Source organism: Oryzias melastigma, linkage group LG11 (assembly GCF_002922805.2).
Source record: "Oryzias melastigma strain HK-1 linkage group LG11, ASM292280v2, whole genome shotgun sequence".
Lineage (NCBI taxonomy): Eukaryota > Metazoa > Chordata > Actinopteri > Beloniformes > Adrianichthyidae > Oryzias > Oryzias melastigma.
The window spans coordinates 16,845,887-16,867,694 of NC_050522.1; the positions used below are offsets into that span (position 1 = coordinate 16,845,887).

The 21,808-nt window shown below is 38.0% G+C and overlaps 1 protein-coding gene across 7 annotated transcripts in view; it reads right to left on the reverse strand.

Annotated features, from left to right (window-relative positions):
- Positions 1–3,947: 3,947 nt before the first annotated feature.
- The window catches only part of LOC112161942, a gene marked incomplete in the record, with an annotated part of 43,533 nt that continues 25,672 nt past the window's right edge, over positions 3,948–21,808 (reverse strand). The window contains 33 exon segments of one of the 7 annotated variants that reach the window (XM_036214122.1): positions 3,948–6,306; positions 6,964–7,086; positions 7,425–7,505; positions 7,584–7,641; positions 7,717–7,851; positions 7,926–8,065; positions 8,137–8,211; positions 8,292–8,459; positions 9,197–9,349; positions 9,422–9,511; positions 9,615–9,731; positions 11,091–11,148; positions 11,372–11,488; positions 11,573–11,700; positions 13,165–13,867; positions 13,973–14,091; positions 14,177–14,234; positions 15,534–15,670; positions 15,783–16,283; positions 16,510–16,590; positions 16,670–16,718; positions 16,815–16,919; positions 17,817–17,965; positions 18,080–18,136; positions 18,213–18,257; positions 18,331–18,388; positions 18,471–18,548; positions 19,104–19,243; positions 19,327–19,392; positions 20,945–20,974; positions 21,063–21,087; positions 21,193–21,258; positions 21,363–21,427. In XM_036214122.1, the coding sequence (XP_036070015.1) occupies positions 4,739–6,306; positions 6,964–7,086; positions 7,425–7,505; positions 7,584–7,641; positions 7,717–7,851; positions 7,926–8,065; positions 8,137–8,211; positions 8,292–8,459; positions 9,197–9,349; positions 9,422–9,511; positions 9,615–9,731; positions 11,091–11,148; positions 11,372–11,488; positions 11,573–11,700; positions 13,165–13,867; positions 13,973–14,091; positions 14,177–14,234; positions 15,534–15,670; positions 15,783–16,283; positions 16,510–16,590; positions 16,670–16,718; positions 16,815–16,919; positions 17,817–17,965; positions 18,080–18,136; positions 18,213–18,257; positions 18,331–18,388; positions 18,471–18,548; positions 19,104–19,243; positions 19,327–19,392; positions 20,945–20,974; positions 21,063–21,087; positions 21,193–21,258; positions 21,363–21,427 (5,543 nt within the window). 7 annotated transcript variants of the gene reach the window in all.

A 21,808-nucleotide genomic window follows, 5' to 3' on the forward strand; every position in this document is an offset into this window, starting at 1 on the left:
AGATTAGAAGTAAAAATTGTTTTATAACTCCATAAATTCACCTTTTTAAGCGACAAAACAAAGTGTTCTAAAATTGTAAAAATGTGTAAAGTAAAGATTTGTGTATCAGTTACTGCAGACAATGCTGAAGTATCCCCCACACCCTGCACAACAGGAACTAAGACTGTCAGATAAGCTCAAGGACGTGGCTGTGCAGACTCTGTGGGAGAAATACGGAGCCTTGAGTTTTGACTTTCAGTCTATTGAATCTTTTTTGGGATACGAACTAACAGCAATATCTAATAGTGTCATTCAATAAAGTTTCCCCACAAAGACATAATAAATCTGTCACCTCAAAGAAGAATCACTCATTTTACTGTTTGTGTGACACTTACTGCAGCAATCCTTAATAAACATCTGTGTCTTTGCTGTCAAAAAAGTGTTAGAGTAAGTGTAAGTCTACTTTTATTTGTGGCTCTTCCCTGCATCTACCCACAAAGGAAAAATCTAGCAATTTTTTCCGTGCTCAGTTTGAGGCAACAGCTCTTGTTTTGCTTTATCTGTGCTTTCTACCAAATTAGGGTACGAACTTCAAATTGACCGTCTGTCTGTGGCAGATAGGGAAGTGTGCCGTTAGAATGGAAACCAGTCCCAATAACTGAAACCGGTCCCAACAGTCCACGAGATTACCATTTACCTTTGCTTAAGCTCCATGTTTCATCCTGCACCTGCCACAATGTAAAAGAGCAGGGCGAGAGCAGTCGGTGGAGAAAGAGGTTAGAGTTTCTCTGGAGGATCTCTCTTCTTTGTGCACAAGAGTTGACACTATGGCCCAATCCAAATTCTTCCCTTCTCCCTTCCTCTTCATTTAGCCCTCCAAACGGAGAGTTTTGTTCGATGACGTCACTGGTCAGTTAGCATTAGCGCGGAGCTTCCAGCCCTTGAATATACATGTTATAGCTGTTGAATGAGCATGTTGAATAAACATGTTTGTCCTGGCAAACCTTATTGGGATATTGGCTATAGAGGACTCAAAAACATGGAATTTGCTGAATTTCTGCAATAAAGTCGAAATATTCTGGTTGGACAGCTTCAAATATGAGGAGAAAAGAGGCAATTTCTGGAAAAACTTAAACAAATTCACTAACAAGAGGCTTCCAACTTACAGCAGGAGTTTGACAAACCTATTAGACCTCAAATTTTCTATGAACAACAGTTCTTAGATACTTTTATTACCATTCATAGGATCACCAAGTAAAACGACCCTTGTTTTTTAAAAAAAATGTCTTTTTTTCTGACTAGCAAAAAAAAAAAAATCTCAAGAAAGTTTTTCAATATCAAAATAATCTTAGTTTGAGAAGACTTCTTAGTGGCTAGAATTATTTTGTCTTGATTCTTGATAAGAATATTTTCTACCCTGTTGACAGATTTTGTTTTGGTTTATTTAAAGAAAATCTGCCAAATGTTTGACTTATTTCTAAGAGGCCTACTTTTGCTAATATTTTGATAGAATCATTTTTTAGGGTAAGAATTCTTTTTTTCTTCTTCAGACAATACTTATTTGACCTCGATCTCAATAAAATTAACTCTGCATCTGTTTGTTTAGAGTTCAAACATAACTGAGGTTGATCCAAAACCACGTCACCACCGGTTGCCCTAAAATTTGAAATGGTGAGTGGGTGTTTATGCCTCCAAAGTAACCCTAAAAGTGTTTCGTGCAAATGTCTATCTAAAGTCAAGGTCAATCCATTCATTTTTCTAACCTACTTGATCATTTTTGGGGTCACAGCGATGCTGCAACCTATCCTCGCTCATACACACTCTCATTTAGGGACAATTTAGATGAATAAATCAACCAATGAGGCATGTTTATGAACTGTAGCCTTCTTGCCGTGGGGCAAGAGTGCTAACCACTATACCACCATGCTGATACTCCTGTCCAGTTAAGCAAGTTCTGTGGCCCAAGGTTGAGTTTGGGAGAACACCTTGAAGTGAAAAAACCTTCAGAAGAATACTTTAGTCTCATCAGTGAAAACTGAGATCTGGCATCACCAATTATCTTGGAATGTCACTGCAATTCTTTCCTTATCAGTCAAGGACTCCTCCGGAGAGCTCCATACAGCAGAAATATGTTCCTCTCTGAAGCTACATTCACGCCGCCCTCAGTAAGGTGCATTCAGGTGGTCACTTCCAATATAAAAAAACTATGTAAACGTCCATAAACAGACACATCTATTTTATTACAGATGGATTTTTGTAATTTTATACTGTTTTTAATGTTCTTAATTTGCCTAATTTAAAGCTTTCTTCTTTTACATTAAGGCACTTTGGCATAACTAATGGCGTTGTAAAGTGCTAAATAAATAAAGCTTCATTCACTCATTCAACTTGGATTTGGTTTATCGTACAGACAAACCTGATAACCTCTGGGTTTGTTTTTCAAATAAAGTTCAACCAAGGCCACTCTCCTGACAAGCTGTTAATCCATATCTACCATTCCAAGGAGGTTAGCAATGAACAGAACGGTTTCCGTTTGGTGCCAAATTGTGAGACTTACACCGCTTCAACATTTCACACCAAGACATTTCCGACTGTTCATTGGATGTGCTGGTAAATAGTAGAAAAAGAAGAAGCCCCTCCCTGTTCAGTTTGAAAACTATAGGTTAAACACACATTTAACGAGCACCACATGCCAGGTATCCGCCCCCCCCTGGGCCCTCCGGATCATTTTATATTAATATTGTTAACGTCCCAATGTTATCTTGTATAGCTGTGACAGGATATATTTTATGGAGAGCAAAATCTTTTGGGATATTTGCTAAGTTTTAATTTTAAATAAAATGAAATAAGAAAAGAAATATGAAGGTTTTTTTCTTTTAACATTTACTTTATTTTTAACTTGTATAATTTTGATCAGATATTTATTTTATGAAGAGCAAAATATTGAATGATATTTCAGGTTTAAGTTGATTTATTCTGAACCAATATTCTTGTGTTTTTATTTATGTTAAAAAAGTTACATTTTTAAAGTTTTAAGAATTTCGTTGTTGTGTCATGTGAGTTCAACATCTAGAATGTTGAAAGAAATGTTTCCAAATTTCCTTCACTTCATCCAAATCCCTGTTTCTCAATTCCGTTTCCACCAGCTGTATTCCTGTTTGGGCTCACAGGGTTACTGGAGCCTATCCTAGACATCGTTGGGTGAAGACCCTGCTCTAGTGGTTCCTCTTGCTTGTTACAGGACCGTTTTGGAATGTTTTTATTTATTAAGACTATATTTACTGTCTATAAGCTAACGTTGCCATCAAGAATGGCAAAGTAGAGTCATTTAGGAATATTCAGATTTATACAAAAAAAAAATCAAATTCTAATATATTTATGTATTCTTTTTGTTAAATGAACCCACTCATTTTTATTGACACCTGCTAGTTAATTTTGTTCGAATCATTTCAGACTAAAAGGACAATTTTAGCTTTGTTTGAGGCTGGTCTCAGCAGGAGGGGGGGGCAGCCAAAGGGCTTTTATCACATCCGCCCTCTGACCAAATGTCAGCGAGACTGAACGGCTCAGGAATGTCAAACACCACTTTGCAGGTCTTCCTTTTGACTATTCTACAAGCAGACATGTCTGCAGGTCACTGGTTAAAAGACATCAGCTTTTGACATCATTTCTCCTCAGTTGCTCCCAGTTCAGAGGTCAGCAGGGGTTGTTTCAGTTGTTACGAAAAAATACACGTCTGGCGTGAACTAGAGGTGAAGCATCACTTCTGCATGCGGTGTGAATCCGGCGTAAGATGAATGTGAAGTTCTTGTCTTTATTTTTAACATTATGTTAAAGTGTTGTTAAATGTAACCTCATCCTGCTGTTCCAGATCTTTTTACCCCTCAGAAAGTCTTCTGTTTTATCACCTGAGCTTCACTAGGATTGGGGGTATTTTTATTTATGATGGTCTTTGGTAGATAAGGAACTGTGATGTTGGGAATGAAAACCCTCCCAAAAGATTTATTACACAACATCTCTAATGAACTTTTAACCTCGTTTCTCTATGTGTATGTCGTAAACTCCCACTTGTATTCTTAAGGGAGAAGTCATCCTTGGAGAAAAAGTGGTGGAATGCAGTATTTCTTCCTGTTGTGGACAAAAATTGAAAGTTTGCTTGTGGTTTTTGCGTGTTTCTTTGTTGTCTAGGTGAATTTACTTGACGGTGAAAGTGTGGAGAATTGGTCTTCCTGTCAAAAGAATGAACCATATTTAATGAAATTATTTTTCTGCATTTTCAGTCTTTAGAAATTTCCTGCATATTTTCTTTCCTTTTTTGGAAAGGAATCTCCAAATACTAATGTAAAAAGCAAAGAAACATTTTTTGGGGGAAAGAAGGCATCAACTTCTGGGGTTTTTACATAAAGCAAACTGAATTTAAGTGCATTTAATCTTTTATCAAGAATTCTGCTAAAAGTAAAAACACAAACAAATGGCAAAAACAAGCAAATAATTAATGCTTCACAAGAAGTTGAATAAACATGTTAAGTTATAACAGGAATACAAAAATATATTTAATTTCAAACAATGTATCCCTCTAAGCAACACTATTGAGATGCTTGGAACACAGAAATGAACAACATGGAGCATTTAAAACTAAATGAAAACATTTTCTTTAATTGAACATAAAGAGGGGTTTTGTAGCATCTTCATAAAAAAGGTATAAAAAACATTAGCCCAACTGTAGAAAATAGGACAGATGAACACATTCACTTAAAACTCAACTCTGCCATGAACCAGTCCATAAATTGTAGTTTTGCTGCTGCTGAAACAAATGCTGCTGTACTTGTTGTTGCTGCTGCTGCCGATATTGCTGAAACATCTGCTGCCGAGACCACTGCTGCTGAAACATCTGCTGCCGAGACCACTGCTGCTGAAACATCTGCTGCCGAGACCACTGCTGCTGAAACATCTGTTGCTGAGGTGCCTGCTGCTGCTGAAACATCTGTTGCCGATATTGCTGCATAGTGTCCTGCCGAGTCATCCGTCCATATTGATGAAGCTGCTGTTGCAGAGGCACCTGCACTTCCTGTAATCGGTGCTGCTGCAGGCGGACTTGTTGCTGCAGGTGGACTTGCTGACGTTGATGCTGCAGTTGCCCCTGAACGCCACCTTCCGAAATGGCTACACTAGAGTAACTCTGCCCCGTGGACAAAAGGAACAGGTAGTTCCCCATCTCGGCTGTACCCGCTTGGTTGGTGTGAGAACTCGTCTGAGATAGGCTTTCAGTCGTTTTCTGCAGGCTATTTGCTGCTGCATGGTTTGCAGCATACTGGAGAGCGTCTGAAGGTTCATCTGGGACGTCAGTCATTTGGCTTTGGGATGTGGAGCTCTGAGCAGCTGCCACGGCATCATCTGTGTGGATGCTGCTTTGAAGGCCTCTGCTGGCTTCACCTTGGTACTCTGTCTGATACGAGGGAAAAGCAGGCTTTTGCCGCGCTGAGATGATGGTCTTGATTGGCGACTGACAGACCGCAGTGCTTCTGATCTCTGGAGTACCAGATGACTCTGGAATCTTAAGGTCACTAGTGGTGGAATCTGAGGGGTTCTGGCTCATGCTGCTCTCGTCTTGTACAGGTAGAGTAGGCATGTCAGCGACTGATGAAGAGTTTCCATCACTAGCACCAGGTTGGTTGCTGCACTCCAAGTCATCAGTAGGATCTTTTTCTAACCTGTCCAGTGAATTATCAACTTGTTTTTGCTCTAGTTCTGAGTCTGGTACGGTGACAGATTGCCCCTCTTTCACCGTTATAGAAATGCTTTTTTTAAGTACAGATATTAGCTTCTCGAGAACTATGAGTTTGGGGACAGCACTGAGATTTTCATCTGTTGGAGAATCTAGAGTGAATCCTGGAGCAGGATGAGGCAAGATAGATTCGTAGGAAGGTGGCGAGGAGGCCTCGGCCTTTGCCTTCAGCAAGTTCAGTTCATCTTCAGCTTGTACAGGGTCTTCTTTCTGGCTGCTAATTGTGAACAATGTTTCCCCAGATGTATCAGCTGGCCTTTTTCTGCTTGAAGAGCTTTCATCTCCTACAGGCACGTTTAGGCTCCGACTGACTGTAGGAGTAACAGGAGAAGATTTCAAAGATTCTTCCTCCTCGTTGACATCGAGGGAATGGAACCCGGCTGGTGTCGATTCATCAGGGTGTGATCCACCGTAGAGACTCTGAGGGGTGTGAGGTGAGCCAGCATCGGGGAGGACGGGATCCAGGTTTGAGGAGGAACAGTCTAACTCCATCCTTCCAACCTTAGTAGAAGCTTCCAGATCACAGGCATCCTTTGGTCCAGCTTAAAAAAAAAACAAAAGAAGATGAAAATGAGTTTGCTATCTTTTAATTCCAATTAGATAATGGATTGTTTACTTAAATGACATTAAGACTCGCTATGACAATTTTTTTTAATAATAAAAAAAAAAAAAAACTTTCCCAGTGGTGTTTTAATGAAGTTTTTATAAAAATCCTACAACCCCAAGTGTCTTAAAAAGTCATTTTTCATGTTTATCTGAAGTTTCCGTTTCCAAAATCTCCTCTACATGGGCGTGGTCGTTGGCGCCGAGTAGCCTCGCCATTGACTCCCTGTAACTATGTCTGAATTCCCACCCTAATCTCTAATTATTAAAAAAAAACTATATTGTGCAGGACTATATAGTGCCCTTTTAAAAGCAATTTGGACATCATTTTTTTATTTTTTTAAACGCCAAATATGACGTCACTGATTTCACAAAGTGACATTTTTTTCAAATTAAATTAACTTCTTGGTTGTAACTGGTTGCCCCGAGTGCTGCGACAGTTTGATTGACAGCAATTTAAAAGGAGAAAAAGGCAAAAATGCAAAAAGGAAATGATTTCTTCTCTTTCAGAAAATATATGCCACACGGACAAGTGAAAAACCAAAAATTTAATTGGGGTGGATTACTCAATACGATGTAAAAATGATCAATCTTACGGGTCTGGAACACATCTGGAGCAGAAGAGGACAGACTGGAGAACCCTCCGTCTTCAATTGCTTTTGGATCTTTAGACATTTTTGCCCCTTCAAAACAGGAGGGTTTAGTTTCTAGTGCAGCTTCTAAAGACAAAAACAGCAGAAAAGGTTAAACACAAAGTTTAGTCTTAAAAAAAGTCAATTTAAGTATAAATGTATAAAAGGACCACTTGTAGAATTAGATTAATTACATAGGATTTATTCTGAAGTTCTCATTTGGAAAAGTTGAGTCTTTTCAAACTAAAGCTCCTAAAGGAGGAATTAGACAAGTTACACAAAACATATCAAACTAGAAGGAATTTTGAAGTCAAATTATCATCGAACTCACAGTAAAATAATACATATACTTGCAGACTCCTTTTACTAACGTCAGAAACATTTGTTTTAATTTAAAAGATAAAAAAAAAAATGTTAAAACTCACTTTCCTGCTCAGGAACACTGATGGGAAGCTGGATGGCTCCTCGATTATCCTCATCTTTGATGCTTTGTATTATTTTCAAGGCTACAGAAACAGTTGACGAATTAAAGAGATTAAACATCTTTCAAAGAAAACTTTTCCAAAATTAAGTTGCATTGTTACCTTCACTGAATGAAGCGCTCAAAATGAATCCATGCAGCTCCGGACTCAGACACACACACTTAGGCAAACACAGAGAAGCGGATAAGCTTCATGGAATCCGTCTTAAGACATTACAAGTGAGACATGAACAGACCTGTGCAGCCACCGTTTGCTCGTGCTCCTGATTTGAGAGCTTCAGAACGACCGTGTTTAAAATATCCAGCTTCATTTCAAGGAGCAGCTCCTCATCATACCAGAACTTCTGAAGATACTCGGGGTAGTCCCTCTCCTTTAAAATATGCACAACCTACTTTGTAAAACTTTGAAAATGGAGTTTAGGGAGATTCCAAATGCAGGACGCACCAAGTATTTGAGCTGGTGATGAGAGCTGATCATGTGTTGGCAGATGTTCGGGAGGAAGACTTTCTCCTCACAGCAATCGCACAGGAAGAAGGTCTTCTGGTCGATGTTGATCCCCTGACACTCCCATATGCAGCTTTTGCCTTAAAGACAACATATTGTTTACTCTGACAGAACTGACATGGTTTGGGGTGTATTAGATAGACCCACTCACCGATGACTGCAGTTGAGCTAGGCAACTTCGCTTTCAAATAAAGTGACAGGTTATTGGAGGCACGTGCTTTTCCTCCTGCAAAGAAATATATTATAACAAATCTTTTTTTTTTTGCTTACAAAAAAAGTGTAGGGAAATACAAAAACTTTACAAACCAATAAAAACCCTTTTGGGCAAAGCTTCCTGCCCTGCAGTTGCTACTGGGTGTCCTTGTTCCAGCTTCCTCTGTTCTGTGACAGGCTGCAGCTTTGGCGAGAAAACTTGATCCCTTGATAATTTCTGTGTTTCCTGTAGGTTTGTATTCGGCCTTTCAAAAAACAGATCTGAAAAAGGAGACACGAGATTTGGAAAAGCTTTAGAGTTGAGCTACTGTGCAAAAACGATTGGTTTTTAGGGTTTATTTAGACTGTACACATTTGGTTCGCTTAAAGTTTGTCTAACCCGATAATGAAGAGAATGGAGTTACTCCGTCTTAATCTAGAGGGCCTGCAAAAACATCTGGGTTTATAATCTGGAAGTGAATTTCATGATTAATGTCGTTTTTGACCATTCCTTCCAAGAAAAGAAAACTGTCTACCAGGAATTTCCCTTTAATGATAAGAATCAAGCTGCTCTATTTCTGGCCAATGACTGAAGAGATCTTTAGTCACGTGGTTTAGTTTACAAGCTTTGGTTTTGTTTTGTAGATGAATAGGTATTTAAAAGATCAGGTTTGCATCTTCAGTAACGCTTGAACCTCTAAATCTGTATTTGTAACTTTAAGCTGGTCATAAAAAATGTATTTTCTTTTTTTCTTTTCAAGTTAGCCTTTAAAGGTGATTTATTTTTGGCTCCAAAAAAAAAAAAAGAGTAAATACATTAAAATGGACATAGGAACAGAGACTTAACAGGTTATCAGTTTACAAGGACTCCTAACAGCAGGAGAGGGTTTAATTTGAACTTCTGAATCCTGCTCAACCTCTACCTGCTGGGATGCTTCAGAAAATGAGCAGAAAGTAAATACATTAGGCCTAAATTGATCATTTCTGTATTTGTAGAATATAGAACAGTGGAATTTTACCTGATACATCTTCAACTTGAAGAACAGGTGATTGAATGGGCTCTGGATTGCTCTGATTTAAAGCCACATTTGAAGGAAGCTCATCTGAACTCTGCCGTCTGATGAATTTACCTGCTGTCTGGTTGGGCTCTATTTTTCTGAAAACAGTTTTTCCTATAAGTAAAAAAAAAAAAAGTATTTATGTGTGTGTCCATTTGTCAAAATATTGGCAATTTGAGTTCTAACCTCCTATCTGGTGATCTTCTGACTGATGCCCACTTTCACTGCTGACGTCATGATCAGAAGTTCCTGTTGTCCCAGTCTGTGGGGCTTGAACTGCAAAAAGGCATTTTTTTTTTTTAACATAAACTTTGGCTTTGGTTCATTTTAGCGTAGTAAGATCATTGCTCATGACAGCAAAGGACACCATTGCACGTACCGTCATCAGAGCTTGAAACTTCACAGGGATCTGGAACTTCATCTGCATAGTGGACTGAGGAGGACACCGAGTCTACAGGGTCTTTTTTTCTCACCATGGCTTTCACCTTCTGCACAGCTAAACATAAAAACAGATTAAATAAAAACAGGATGACAGATAGGGATTGTAAAAATTACAGAAAACATCAAACATGTTGGAACTACTCCCTTCCGTCCATCTATACAGTTTGGGTTCAGCGGGCAGTAGTCAAAGCAAAGATCCACCGCCCCCTCTTCACTCCACTCACTCTGATAAGACCCTTCTGACACAGAGTTTCCCATTTCCACAGAGAGATGTAAACTTATCTTTTCTATTTAGGGTTTTCTGTAACCTAGGCAACCAAAATTCTTATAAATGAAGGGTCCTTGCTAACTTGCGGAAGATTTAGGTTTTAGGTCTCCTTGAGAGAAATCTTACTCTGGCTTGGTGTCTGCTTCTTTGATTCTAGAAGTATCTGTTTTTGGAGAAATTACTTTGACTTGCACTGACAAACACTAGTATTTAAACATAGTGTTCATTATAGACAAAGCATCTATTAAAATGTCCTGATCTCAACTTCTCACCAAGTATCGATCTTTTACTTTCATTTGAAGAGGCTGTAAAAAGTTATCTTCGCCGTCCTTTGGTGAGACGTTCCTTTGGAGGTAGATAGGGGGCGCATTGCAAGACTGGCTGTTGTGAGCACCAATGTGTCAACTGCTACTTGAATTCTTTAATTTTTGTTCTGTTTATACCTATTTTGCACTAAGTAGTGCCACTGCTGTTCATGTTTACTATTGATAGCACTGAAGTATACAAATATTTCGTTTGATTGTGCTATGCAATCAAACTATTGTTCTTCAATTTTATTATACTTATTTTCTTCCGTACGTTTTTTGTCCGCCTGTAACTTCTGCATACTTCATCCGATTTTTATCATTCAAGTATCAAAATGTTCTGCAAGTTAAGGACATTATTACTGTCTTCTGAAATCTCTTCTGCAACTTTTTGTTTTTCAGCAATTCGACAAAATTACTGCAATTTTTTCCTGTTGAAATGCATTGAAAAGGCTTTTCTGCAGCTCCAAACTTTCTGCAGTTTCAAACATGTACTTGTTCCAATTCAATTGGTGTCAATGCTTGTCAAATATATAGTATTACTGATTTCAGGAATGTTACACAAAAGTGTCTTATTTATTGCAGAAAAAGTTGTTTATTATGAATGTTCAAGTTAAATAAATGGGTATATTTTCCAAAAGTACGTGTTCTTCTATATATTGTGAGTTATTTGAGACGATTCTTTTTAGCAATTATGACAGTATCATACATGTGAGCCATGTATCAGGTATCTTATTGTGAGGAACCCATCGATTCCCAACCCTAGCTGCCAACTTATTGGACAATTCTATAATCTAATAAGATTTGTTTTTTTCTGTGAGATTCAATAGAATCAATTTACCTTCATCATCCAGAAGACAACCGAGATCTTGGTATACGTCCTTAGTTACTTTCAGCTTCTAAAAGGATAAATAAAAATTTAAATAAACCTAGAAAAAAAAAGGTCAATTTTTGAAACTCCACTACGCTATTGATACGAGCTGATTCGAAAGCCAATAATAATAATTTACATAATATATTTATGACATTATTAAAGATGCTAAATATTATACAACACCTGATAATGAGAAAAAAAAACAAAAACAATTATTTTTATTAAATTTTGACCATTGTTCGGCTTACCTGAACACTTCGAGAATGCGGTAAGTCCCTCTCAATCTTAGCCAAGAGAGCCACTGTGTGATTCAGTTTACTCTCCAACTCAGAGGGCTTCGCCGTCCATTCAGGGTACTGTCTTTTCTGGAAACAAAGTACATGTCATACGTTAAGTATGTAACTACTTTTTAATTTCACACAATCTGACAGAAGACTGCAGCTACTTACCACATAGTTGTACTGGTGGTTTGTGCTGACCAGATGGAGGGAACTGGACAAGTGCAGTTTTACCGAACAGAGCATACAGTAGACCTGCTGCTTTCCATCCCATGACACAACAATCAGGTGATTTGTGCCTATAAACGAAGTACAAAACTAGATTGAATGAAAAATCAAGGCATTCTTAAATAAAAGTCGTTCTTATTTGGCAATTAAAATATTAGGGGTGTGTACTGGCAAGAGTGTGGCTATACGATACGCATCACGATACGATACATATCAAAATATATCCCAAGACAGTACCAGTGACTATATTTAACAAGCAAATTCATGGTGGGCTGCACGGTGGCGCAGTGGTTAGCGCTCTTGCCTCACAGCGAGAAGGCCCCGGTTCGAATCCCGGCTGGGACCTTTCTGTGTGGAGTTTGCATGTTCTCCCTGTTCATGCGTGGGTTTTCACCGGGGACTCCGGCTTCCTCCCACCGTCCAAAAACATGCTTCATAGGTTAATTGGTGACTCTAAATTGCCCCTAGGTGTGAATGTGAGAGTGTATGGGTGTGTGTGATTGAGGCCCTGAGACAGACTGGCGACCTGTCCAGGGTGTACCCCGCCTTCGCCCATCAGCAGCCGGGATAGGCTCCAGCACCCCCGCGACCCCGAAAGGGAAGAAGCGGCCAAGAAGATGGATGGATGGAAATTCATGGTGTTTTTCTTTTGGTAATTTAAGAAAAATATTTTCAACAATCGATGTTATCTGATTTTCACAACAAAATTATTTTTCAGCATAGGGAAAAACCTCCACAAAGCATAAATGCGCCTTAGCAAGTAATGTCCCATATGGTTAGTTGATAAAATAAAGTGCTGTTAATTTCCAACACTGCTAAATGCAACCGAACAGTTCAGGTGCCTTCCAGAAACATTAAAGTGTAATGAAACAGTGTGAAGGGGTGAAGGAGAGCGACTGAATGTGGCTAAAGGGTTTTCTTTCCTTCATCCAGACAGCCTGCACTGCAGCGCTGCATCTGTTTTCACATAAGCAGAAGTACATTTATATTTCGCCACTTGTCGCCATGACAGTCTTTTTTTAGAGCACAAGTGACTGGTCCATCAAGTCGCTGAGTCAGGATTTTTTCTTGAGAAGTTTAGCAGAACGTTGGCCTGTTTTGTCTTCACAGTGCACAGTCTCACTTGTTCTTACATGAGCCACCAAGCACCAAAATGTGCGATTTTATACGGTACCAGTCCAACTTGGCACAGAGTTTCAGTTACCCCTACTTGGTTCAAACTGTGTTGTACATGTCTCATTTCACTATGTTACAACAACTGTGAGGCTCACAAGTTCACGTTCTTCACAAGCTGGTTCTCGTGAGATCTTGCCATTGTTTTGGTGCGATGTAGAACTGCTCAAAGAGGCTCAGTGTGCTAGTAGTTGGGGGGGTTTAGTGGGGGGAAAAAAGTAAGATGGTGATCTCCATGTTTGCTCATAATTAATTAAATAAAGTCTTGGCAGCATTTTTAATCAATCCAAGTATAGCCGAATGAAGTATTGCAGTATTTCACTGAATCGATATTTTCTTAGTCCAATTTAAAATATACTCACCAACTTTTTCTTGATTCCCACTTGGACTGGTCTTACTTGCAGACAAATGCAATGGCTCTTTGTGAAGGCTTTTATGTCTACATCTGGTAGATAAGCTTGGCTTTGGGTGACCAGCTGGATGTTGGCTCCTCTCATCAGCATGTGGTACATTGTCTGCATTAGCTTCAACTGATCTTGTCCTGTGTGCAGTCCTAGCACAAGGGTCAGTGTTCCCAGGTTTATTTGACTTGGTTGGCATTTTAGCTGGGACGTTGATTTGATTTTTAACTGTTCTTGTGGAAGAAGAGTGAATTTTTGCATGCAACTTCACCCCCTCTGCATGAGAAGAGAGAGCAGCTTTCGCTGGAACTGCTCCGTCCTTGGATGCAGACTCAGTTCTTTCCAAGAGTCTAAGTTCAGTCACAGATTTGGACATTGGTTTGGAGCTGGCTGCTGCAGAAGGACCTGCTGATAATTTGGTTGGCGTCATTTTCTGATTAGATGTGGTCCGGTCAGGTTCAGTACTTGTGCTTTGAGAAACAGTGGTTGGGCTGTCACTTCCTGTAAACAGAACTGTGCTTGCGTCACATAGGTGGGTGTTTACATCTGATGTTTCTTCACCACATTCCATTTGGGCTCCAATAGTTCTGGAGAAAGTTTCTGCCCCAATAAACAAGTCTATAGCTGCATCACAGTTGTCTTCACTGTCAATATCCATGGCATCCTGTAAAACAAAATAGAAATTATATTAATTTGTGTTAAGTTCTGGAGTAAATATCTGTAGTTACTGTCAAAAAACATTTTTATTGGTTGTAAATAATTGACTTACATTATTTTGTGTCATGGTCTGAGGATGAGGAGAGCCTTCAGCACAAAGTGGATCTGAAGTTATGGGTGGCTTACTCTGGCCGGACAAGTCGAAACCAAGCCAGAGCAACGTGTCAAATGCTGTGGATGAGAAGAACAAATCATGAACATCTTCTTTAACAGGTTAACAACAATAATATCTGGAAGACTTCAGGAACCGTTTTACCTGACTGAAAGCTTTGTTTGGAGATGTCAACAAACATCTTTTCATCTGTATAAAAAACCTGAAATCAGAAGATGGATAATTTTGTAATTTTAACTCTTTCAGCAATCTTGTGTCTTGAGCTGAATATTTTCAAAGTCTTTAAGTGGTTTAGACTCCAGTACGTGCAAGTGTACAGTGTTGGATTTGCATTTTTTTCCTGTCTTTATTTTCCAGTTTTCTCTTCCTTTTTGCCTCTTTTGTAACTCGGTAACAGGTAATCTGCAGAGTCCAGTCTGTATGACTGAAGTGTCTCATCACATTGTTTAAACAAGAACCTAAAATCACTAGAAAAGAGAGCACGTTCCAACAGAAACCACCTACTGCCAACTGAAAAGCTGCTGTAGAATGTCCTTTTTATTCTTAATGAATCATATTACTCACTGAGTAAAAAAAGTCACATATTTGAATAAAAAAGTGCATAAATGAGCAAATTTTTTCTTTGCTCCAATAAAAAAAACTAACAAATATTTTTAGAAAATTAACTACAACCCACATAGGCAATCAAACTTTAACCTTAATGCTTTATAAAAAGAAAAAATATATTTTCATACTTAAATTTAATGTACTCATTTTTTTTATATTTTGCGTTCTGTTTCATCTTTATAAGTTTGCAGTACAGACTGTCTGCTAGAAAAGTAAGAGTGAAAAAAAAACAACAAAAAAAAACCTCAGAGGTTTTGGCCAAGATGTCTGGAAATGTCAATATCTGTAAAAACTCAAGATCACATGTATCAAATTGACACATCAATGTTGCTTCCTTTAGAGTTTCCCAATTAATACTTGATTATAGTATTTGGAAATATTGGAATATTACCACCGACACCTAAATTCAGAAGTTTTAGAACATAGATAATTGATTGATAACTGATTTGCTTTTAATCAATTAACCATTTAGATGACCAATTCTTACTTTTACCAGAGTAATATTTTAGACACTGCTACTTTGATCAAAGTACTGCTTTCCATCTCTGCTCCTTGCTGACATAAATGATGCTAGTAGTTTTTCTGTTGTATCCATTAAGTGAATAAGTGGCTGGACGGCTCAGTTGGCTGAATGTAGGACTGACACACAGGAAAACTGGGTTCACTTCCTAGGGGGTGCAAAGAGCTTAATACAGTGAACTAGTGAAAGGTGATTCACTGTGGCGAGCCCTGATGGGATAAACCCATCAAGGATCTTATGCTGATAAACAACATTCATTGATGAATATTTTTTCATAGAATTTATCAACTATTTTGAACTACAAACATCTTTATGTCCACGAGTGAGATTGTTAGTCTTAAATGGTAAAACACTATCCTTTGGTATTTTACTGACCTCATGGACCATCTCCTGGTGGTCAAATCCAGTCATGTGGCTGAGGATGTCTTTTCCTGAAATCCTGAGCATGCAGCGCCCGCACAGGTAGATGGGTTTGTGTGTACCACAACGGCACTCTAGAAGTTTGCTTGACACTGAAAAAAATTAAAGAAAAAGCTGCTTTATGTTGACAAATGTTAATCTTACTTTTTTACAGATTACCAATTTTGTGTAAAATTAATAAAAAAAATAAAGTAAAGCATAAACCTTTATTAATATCCCCCTCTATGGTTTTCTCCTTTTTGATTTCACATTCAGGCATAACTGTGGACACCTCATCATCAATGTTTGAGGCCAGTCTTGGTCTTTTAGAGCTAGTTCCTCTTTGTGAATCCTCATGTTTTTCTGCTTGTGATGGTTCACAAAATGAACTTTTTCTTTTTTTCTCTTCAGTCTCACTTGGCTGTTTGTTCTTTTGGATCGCTCTTGCGTCGGTCTGGGCTCTGTCTTTTCCATTCGAGCTCTTGTCCCTTCTTCCACTCTCCTTACTTGACTCTTCAGTGGAAAGCACTTCTGTTTTTACCTTCACTATCTGGTTCTCTGCATTCTCTGCATTCGGACACATTCTGAGGGACATCTGTGGATCGGTTTCCAGTTGTTTTTCATGGCTTTCAGCTTTTTCCTCCTTGATCTGTACAGCGCCAGGCTTGACAGTGTCCTCGTTTCTCCTGATGCTCTGGTCCAATACTTTTCCAGTGTTCCTGGGGACTAAAATAAGAAAGTGAATTACGGGACATGACTTCATAAATTAAAATAGACAATGTTTCTCTTAGGGGAGCTGATATTAATGGGCTGGACAGACCGGTGTCGCACTCGTTTGAATGCAATCCAATAAATGAAGGGAACGATAACTCTGCCTCTGACATCAGCTATTTAACTCCTTTGAATCATGACTTCCAATGTGACCAAAGCCAATTATCCAAATAAACCTTACCCAGCTTCATCTTGGCACTGATCACTGGTTCGAGACTTCCTTTACCTTCCCTCCTCTTTGCAGCACCCAGGATCCTTGTAACTGAAATAATACAGACTGTAAGTTTCATGAAAACTATTTTGATAAAAATACCAGAGAACAAACTGTATTAATGACTGACCTATCTGATAGGAACATGGCTCAATGATGGGTTTGTCCAAGCAAAATTCCTTAAAAAAGTTGAAAATGTCGATATAAATTTTCTTCCACAGCCAAAAGATATTATGGTAAAAAGTGTGGATTTTTTATTGTGTGGAATGTAATACCTGCACACTGGATAGGGGATGAAGAGAGCCCGCCTGTTTTGCCAAGTCCAACAAAGTTTCTGCATCAACAGTGCTGGAGTTCAGTGAGCCAGGGTGGAAAGCATTCTAAAATAATATATATAATACAGCAAGTAGAATATAGAATTACTATTCTTACTACAATCTCACATTTGTATTCAGAAGTATTCAGTAATTATTGTTGGTTTAATCCAAATGTCTTTAGTGGAAAAATAATCTGTAGGATCAACTGACCCACCAACACCAAAAACAAAAAATCCATCAAAATTATGTCAAATTGACCAAAAAGATTTTCTCAATTTAGTCAGAGTTCATAAAAATTTGAAACCGAAGAAATGTATTATGAGTTTGTAAAACTTATTTTCCAATTAAAACATGTCAAATCATAAATACTGAAAACATTTTTTTTTTTAACCACAGTCACAGCCTGTAATAAAAATGGTAAATGGAAGTGTACACTACAATAAGTTTGGGGTCATCCAGACAATTTTCTGTTTTCCACTAAAAGTCAGACTTATTTACCAAGTGAGTTGTACTATGAATATAACATATAGTCAAGACATTAACAAGGCTAGAAATAATGATATTTATTTGAAATAAGAACAGTTTTCTTCAAACTGAAACTGATAAACTGAAACTTTTGGGTTGACCAGACAAGTTGTAACACAAGTAAATTACTGAGTGAGAAGTGAGGAAGTGTCTACAGTTTAATCTCTTGGACCATATGAGAAATGAATGCATGATGCGGAGACATGAACAGTCCAACGCAAAGCAGAGGACGGTTGCTCCCGCTAACTGTCCACCGCTTCTCGTTGGACGGCTCAGGACTTTTGCATCGTACATTAATTCCTCATAATACAGACTTCGGTTGAAGGTATCCCTAACATAGCTTACTCTAACAGGCTTAAGAATAGAATGATAAAGGCCCTTGAAAGTAATCTATTTTTTAAAAAGTGTTTTTCTCTCAAAAATAAGAATACTGACCAGAAAAGCAACGACATGTTCCCTGCTGAACACGTGAACTGGAGCTTCCTCCGGCATCAGCTTCCTTTGACAGAGCAAACACAGATGGCCTTTTTGAACAGACTCCAAGTCACTGGACCTGGGAGTGTAGACCACCAAGAACTGCATGCCTGTGGATACAATACATGAACACATGACACACATCAGCATGGCCCAGCAAGCATCAGAGCCACAGCTACCTAGTTTTATTCAAGAAAAGTTTATTTAAAAAAAATACAACTCACCAAGCAGAGGAAATTTCTCATTTTGCTGGAGTTTGCAGAGGGTTTGCTTTTTAGGAACTGAATCACAAAAAAACACAAATGTGTTAAATCAAAAAACAGACAAACAAAAACGTGAAAAATAAAACAGACTAACCTCCCCGCTTTAATAGAGATTGGTACACTTGAAGTTTGTACATCACTGCAGTTGAAGAAAGAGAATGAATGATAAACATATTAAAAACCTTAACAGAGGGGAATAATGACAATCCTACCGTGTTTGTAGTCTCTAGATGTGAGCTTCCAAAACATTTCATATGGCAAATCAAGCACCTGCAAGAAGGGAATATTTTCACAATGTAAACATTAAGCTTTTTTTGTGGAGTCCTAGTAACACTCGTCAACTTGCGTGTACCTTCAAAATGACATCTGTGCCTCCTCCTTCCTCCTCCTCCTCTCTTGCCACCAATCTCAGTGTGTTCTCGTCCAGGTCCTGCTGACAGCCAAAAGGCAGCCGCCAAGGATTCAGGTACATCTAGAGTTAAAAAAAAAAAAAGTCCAAAGATGTGAACAGCTCTTTCCATTTAAAGATCCAATCAGATCTTTTTTTTAATACACGTTCTTGTAGTGTTTTACTCATGATGGAAGACATTTGGAAAATTGAGATTAAAACTGTGTTTCTGAGTATTACTTTTTAAAAACTGTGGTGAATCAGGAGCAGACAAATGCTTGTATTTGTCACGTTTAAGCTATAATCAGCAGCTTCCTTGGGTTACTTATGCAAATCAACTTGTAGTTAAAGGATCAATCCTTTCAGGCCCATCATATTGCTTTTCTGGGGATTTTGCATGCATGTAAATATATTTATGCAAATTTGTTTATTTATCCAACGAAAAATGCAAATTACAGTTGTAAACTGGTTTTACAAGTTCTGCCGCTTGCACCAAACTGCAACAGTAAAAGAACCCTTGACATCTTTTCAACACACATTTTCCAGGAAACATAAAAAAATATAATTAAAAAAATCAAAATTTAGATACAAACTGACCAGAGTGTTGATGAGATGACTTCTGGATTCAAAGTGGATGCTTAGATGGGATTGAAGGAACGACTCCTGACAAGCGAAGCACAAAGAAAACGGTTCTGCCTCCATCTGTGAGGAGATGCAGGTCACCACCAAAGATGTTCCTAAATCAGAAGAATAACAAAATTATTATCATCAAGTTCCGATCACACAAAAAAACCTCATGAAAGTGAGTGGGAAATCTTACCGACAGTTGGCTGATTTAGCCTCAAGCGATCACAGACATAGGTAAACAAGGCCAGGTACACTTTCACTGGAATAAACAGAAGACATATTTTTTGAAGATTTCTCAGACAGAATAACAACTGTTTTGGCATTTGAAACGTTAAACAGTATTGTTGAGAATTGGGGTCAATATTTAAATGTTTTTTTTCCTCATCCAACTCTCACTTGGGTCATCTGAGGACAAAGGACGTGTGAGTGAACTTATGATTGGCCCATTTTCAAATTCTCAACTCTGAGAGTTGAACACATCACATGTTCCAGGAAACAGAGGAACAGCCAAGAAACTCAGTAAGGGTTGCCAGAATACAGATGGATGTTTTTGTTATGATCTAAAAGAAGGGAAATGTGCTCACAGTCACATTGGCAGATCAAAAAAAAAAGAGAGAAAAAAAAAGAAAGAACGTGGCTTTTTTTCTCCAACCTTTATCCTCCATTCTTCTGCTTTACATTTACTTCTAACTTTGGTCCTTCATTTCTACCAGAGTTCTTGGATAAGATTTTTTGTACTCTACTATACCAGGGGATTTAAGATGACGCAGATTCAGATTGTTCAATTTTTTGAGATAACCACCTTCTGCAACAACACATTCACAAAACGTAGGAAAGTTGTGCAGCTTGTGTGTTGTACTGCCTGCAATGTAAAGCATGCTTCAAAGCTACAGGAGTGAAATCAGCAAGTGTTGGACAAAAGGGAACATTACTTAAACTACACGTCTTTTTGATAAATTTCTCACCGCTGACAGATGTAAAGATGTCGATCATAGACTGAAGTCCCCTTGCAGTGACATCTTACACGCACTATGGTCTGCCATTTTGGGAATCCATTTTTTAATAATCGCTCCAACAGTTTTCCTCAAGCTGTTTGGCAATTGCTCTGTAGCTCTTTCCAGCCTTGTGAAGGTCTATAATTTCTTTCTTTGGTGTCGTTTGACAGCTCTTTGGTCTTGGCCATATTAGTAGCTGGAGTCCTACTGATTGTATGGGGTAGACAGGTGTTTTTATGCAGCCAATGATCTCAAACAGGTGCTTCTAATTTAGGATGATCAGTGGAGGTGGGACTCTCTGAAGATAGACTAAGATCTTCGAGGGTCAGAATTCTATCTTATAGATATGTCTCTCACAGCAGACATGCATCTAAAATAAGAATTTCAGACCCATCAATGACTAAATTGATTTTCTTTTTTTTTGAGCTGGAAGTAAACCACTTTCAATAGGTGATGTCATGTTTGCTTACAACAGTTCTCATTTACAGCCAATTCTACACAAGATATTTTGATAAAAAACAAAACTATCTAAAAATTGAGAAAATGACCCAAAATAATTTCAACAATATACTTTCCAATTATTTCAGCAATAAAAACTATTATTTCTTGGTGAATCTGGTTTTTAGTAGACGCTTGACAGTTCACTAGGAGTTGGTGGTGTCCAACTAACCTGCAGACATGCTACTCTTCATGTGAAGCCACAATTGTGTTTTTCATCAAAAATATATGAAATTAGCAGAACCAGAACTATAAATGCTTTTTTCTAATGCACTATCACTTTAAGTGTGAACATTTGTCATAAAAAAGATGTAGTACCTTTTTGGCCAAAAACAAATCCTCTTTGAGCTGTTGAGAGAAAATATATATGCTTAATATACATATTTATACAAAAAACATGTAAAAAGTACCATAAAAGGAATGAAATGCATCATACCTTCACTAAAATATTTATTCATGATCTATTAAAGAAAAGAAATGCACACTTTATTGTAGAATTTCTATAACAACTTACACATTTCTTGCTTTATTTCTAATTTTTGGAAACATGTCAAATCAATCATTACCTTGAAATGCTTCCCATTTGACAGGTGGCCAAGAAAATGTTTTATGGGAAAAACATCACTGCAGTTCTGTCATAATAATTAAAAATGCAAGTTACAAAAAGTTTTGTCTTATGTAGTAGTGTTATCAGAATTTTTTAAAACAAAATCCACACTTAATAGCAAAGGATTACCTGGCAAAGAAGTGTGCATTTGACATGGCTTAAAGATGGAGGTGGGGCAGGGGGAGCACGGCTCTCTGTAAAATAAAATAAAAAAGTTTTGATTCTGTTTTAGAACAGCTACTGTGTTGGTGGTACAGTTTGAATTCTATTGGACACAACTTTTTCAAAAAGAACTAAAAAAAAAACAAGAAAACATTAAAGTAAGATTACAACTATTACATTCCATTTCAATCTGAATTATTTTTTAATTCAAATTATTCAGATTGTCCCAAATGTGTGTAAGCTGTATAAAGTGACAGAAGGTCTTCAATGTATTCCCAAGTTTTGAGAAAACATTGGGCCAATAAGAAGCACCTCCAGCAGACCGTGAGTGTTACCATCTGCCGTAGGGGTTTTGAGGACAGAAAAGAGACGAACACTGTGAAGTCTGTTTTAATACACCCAAGCAAGTAGCA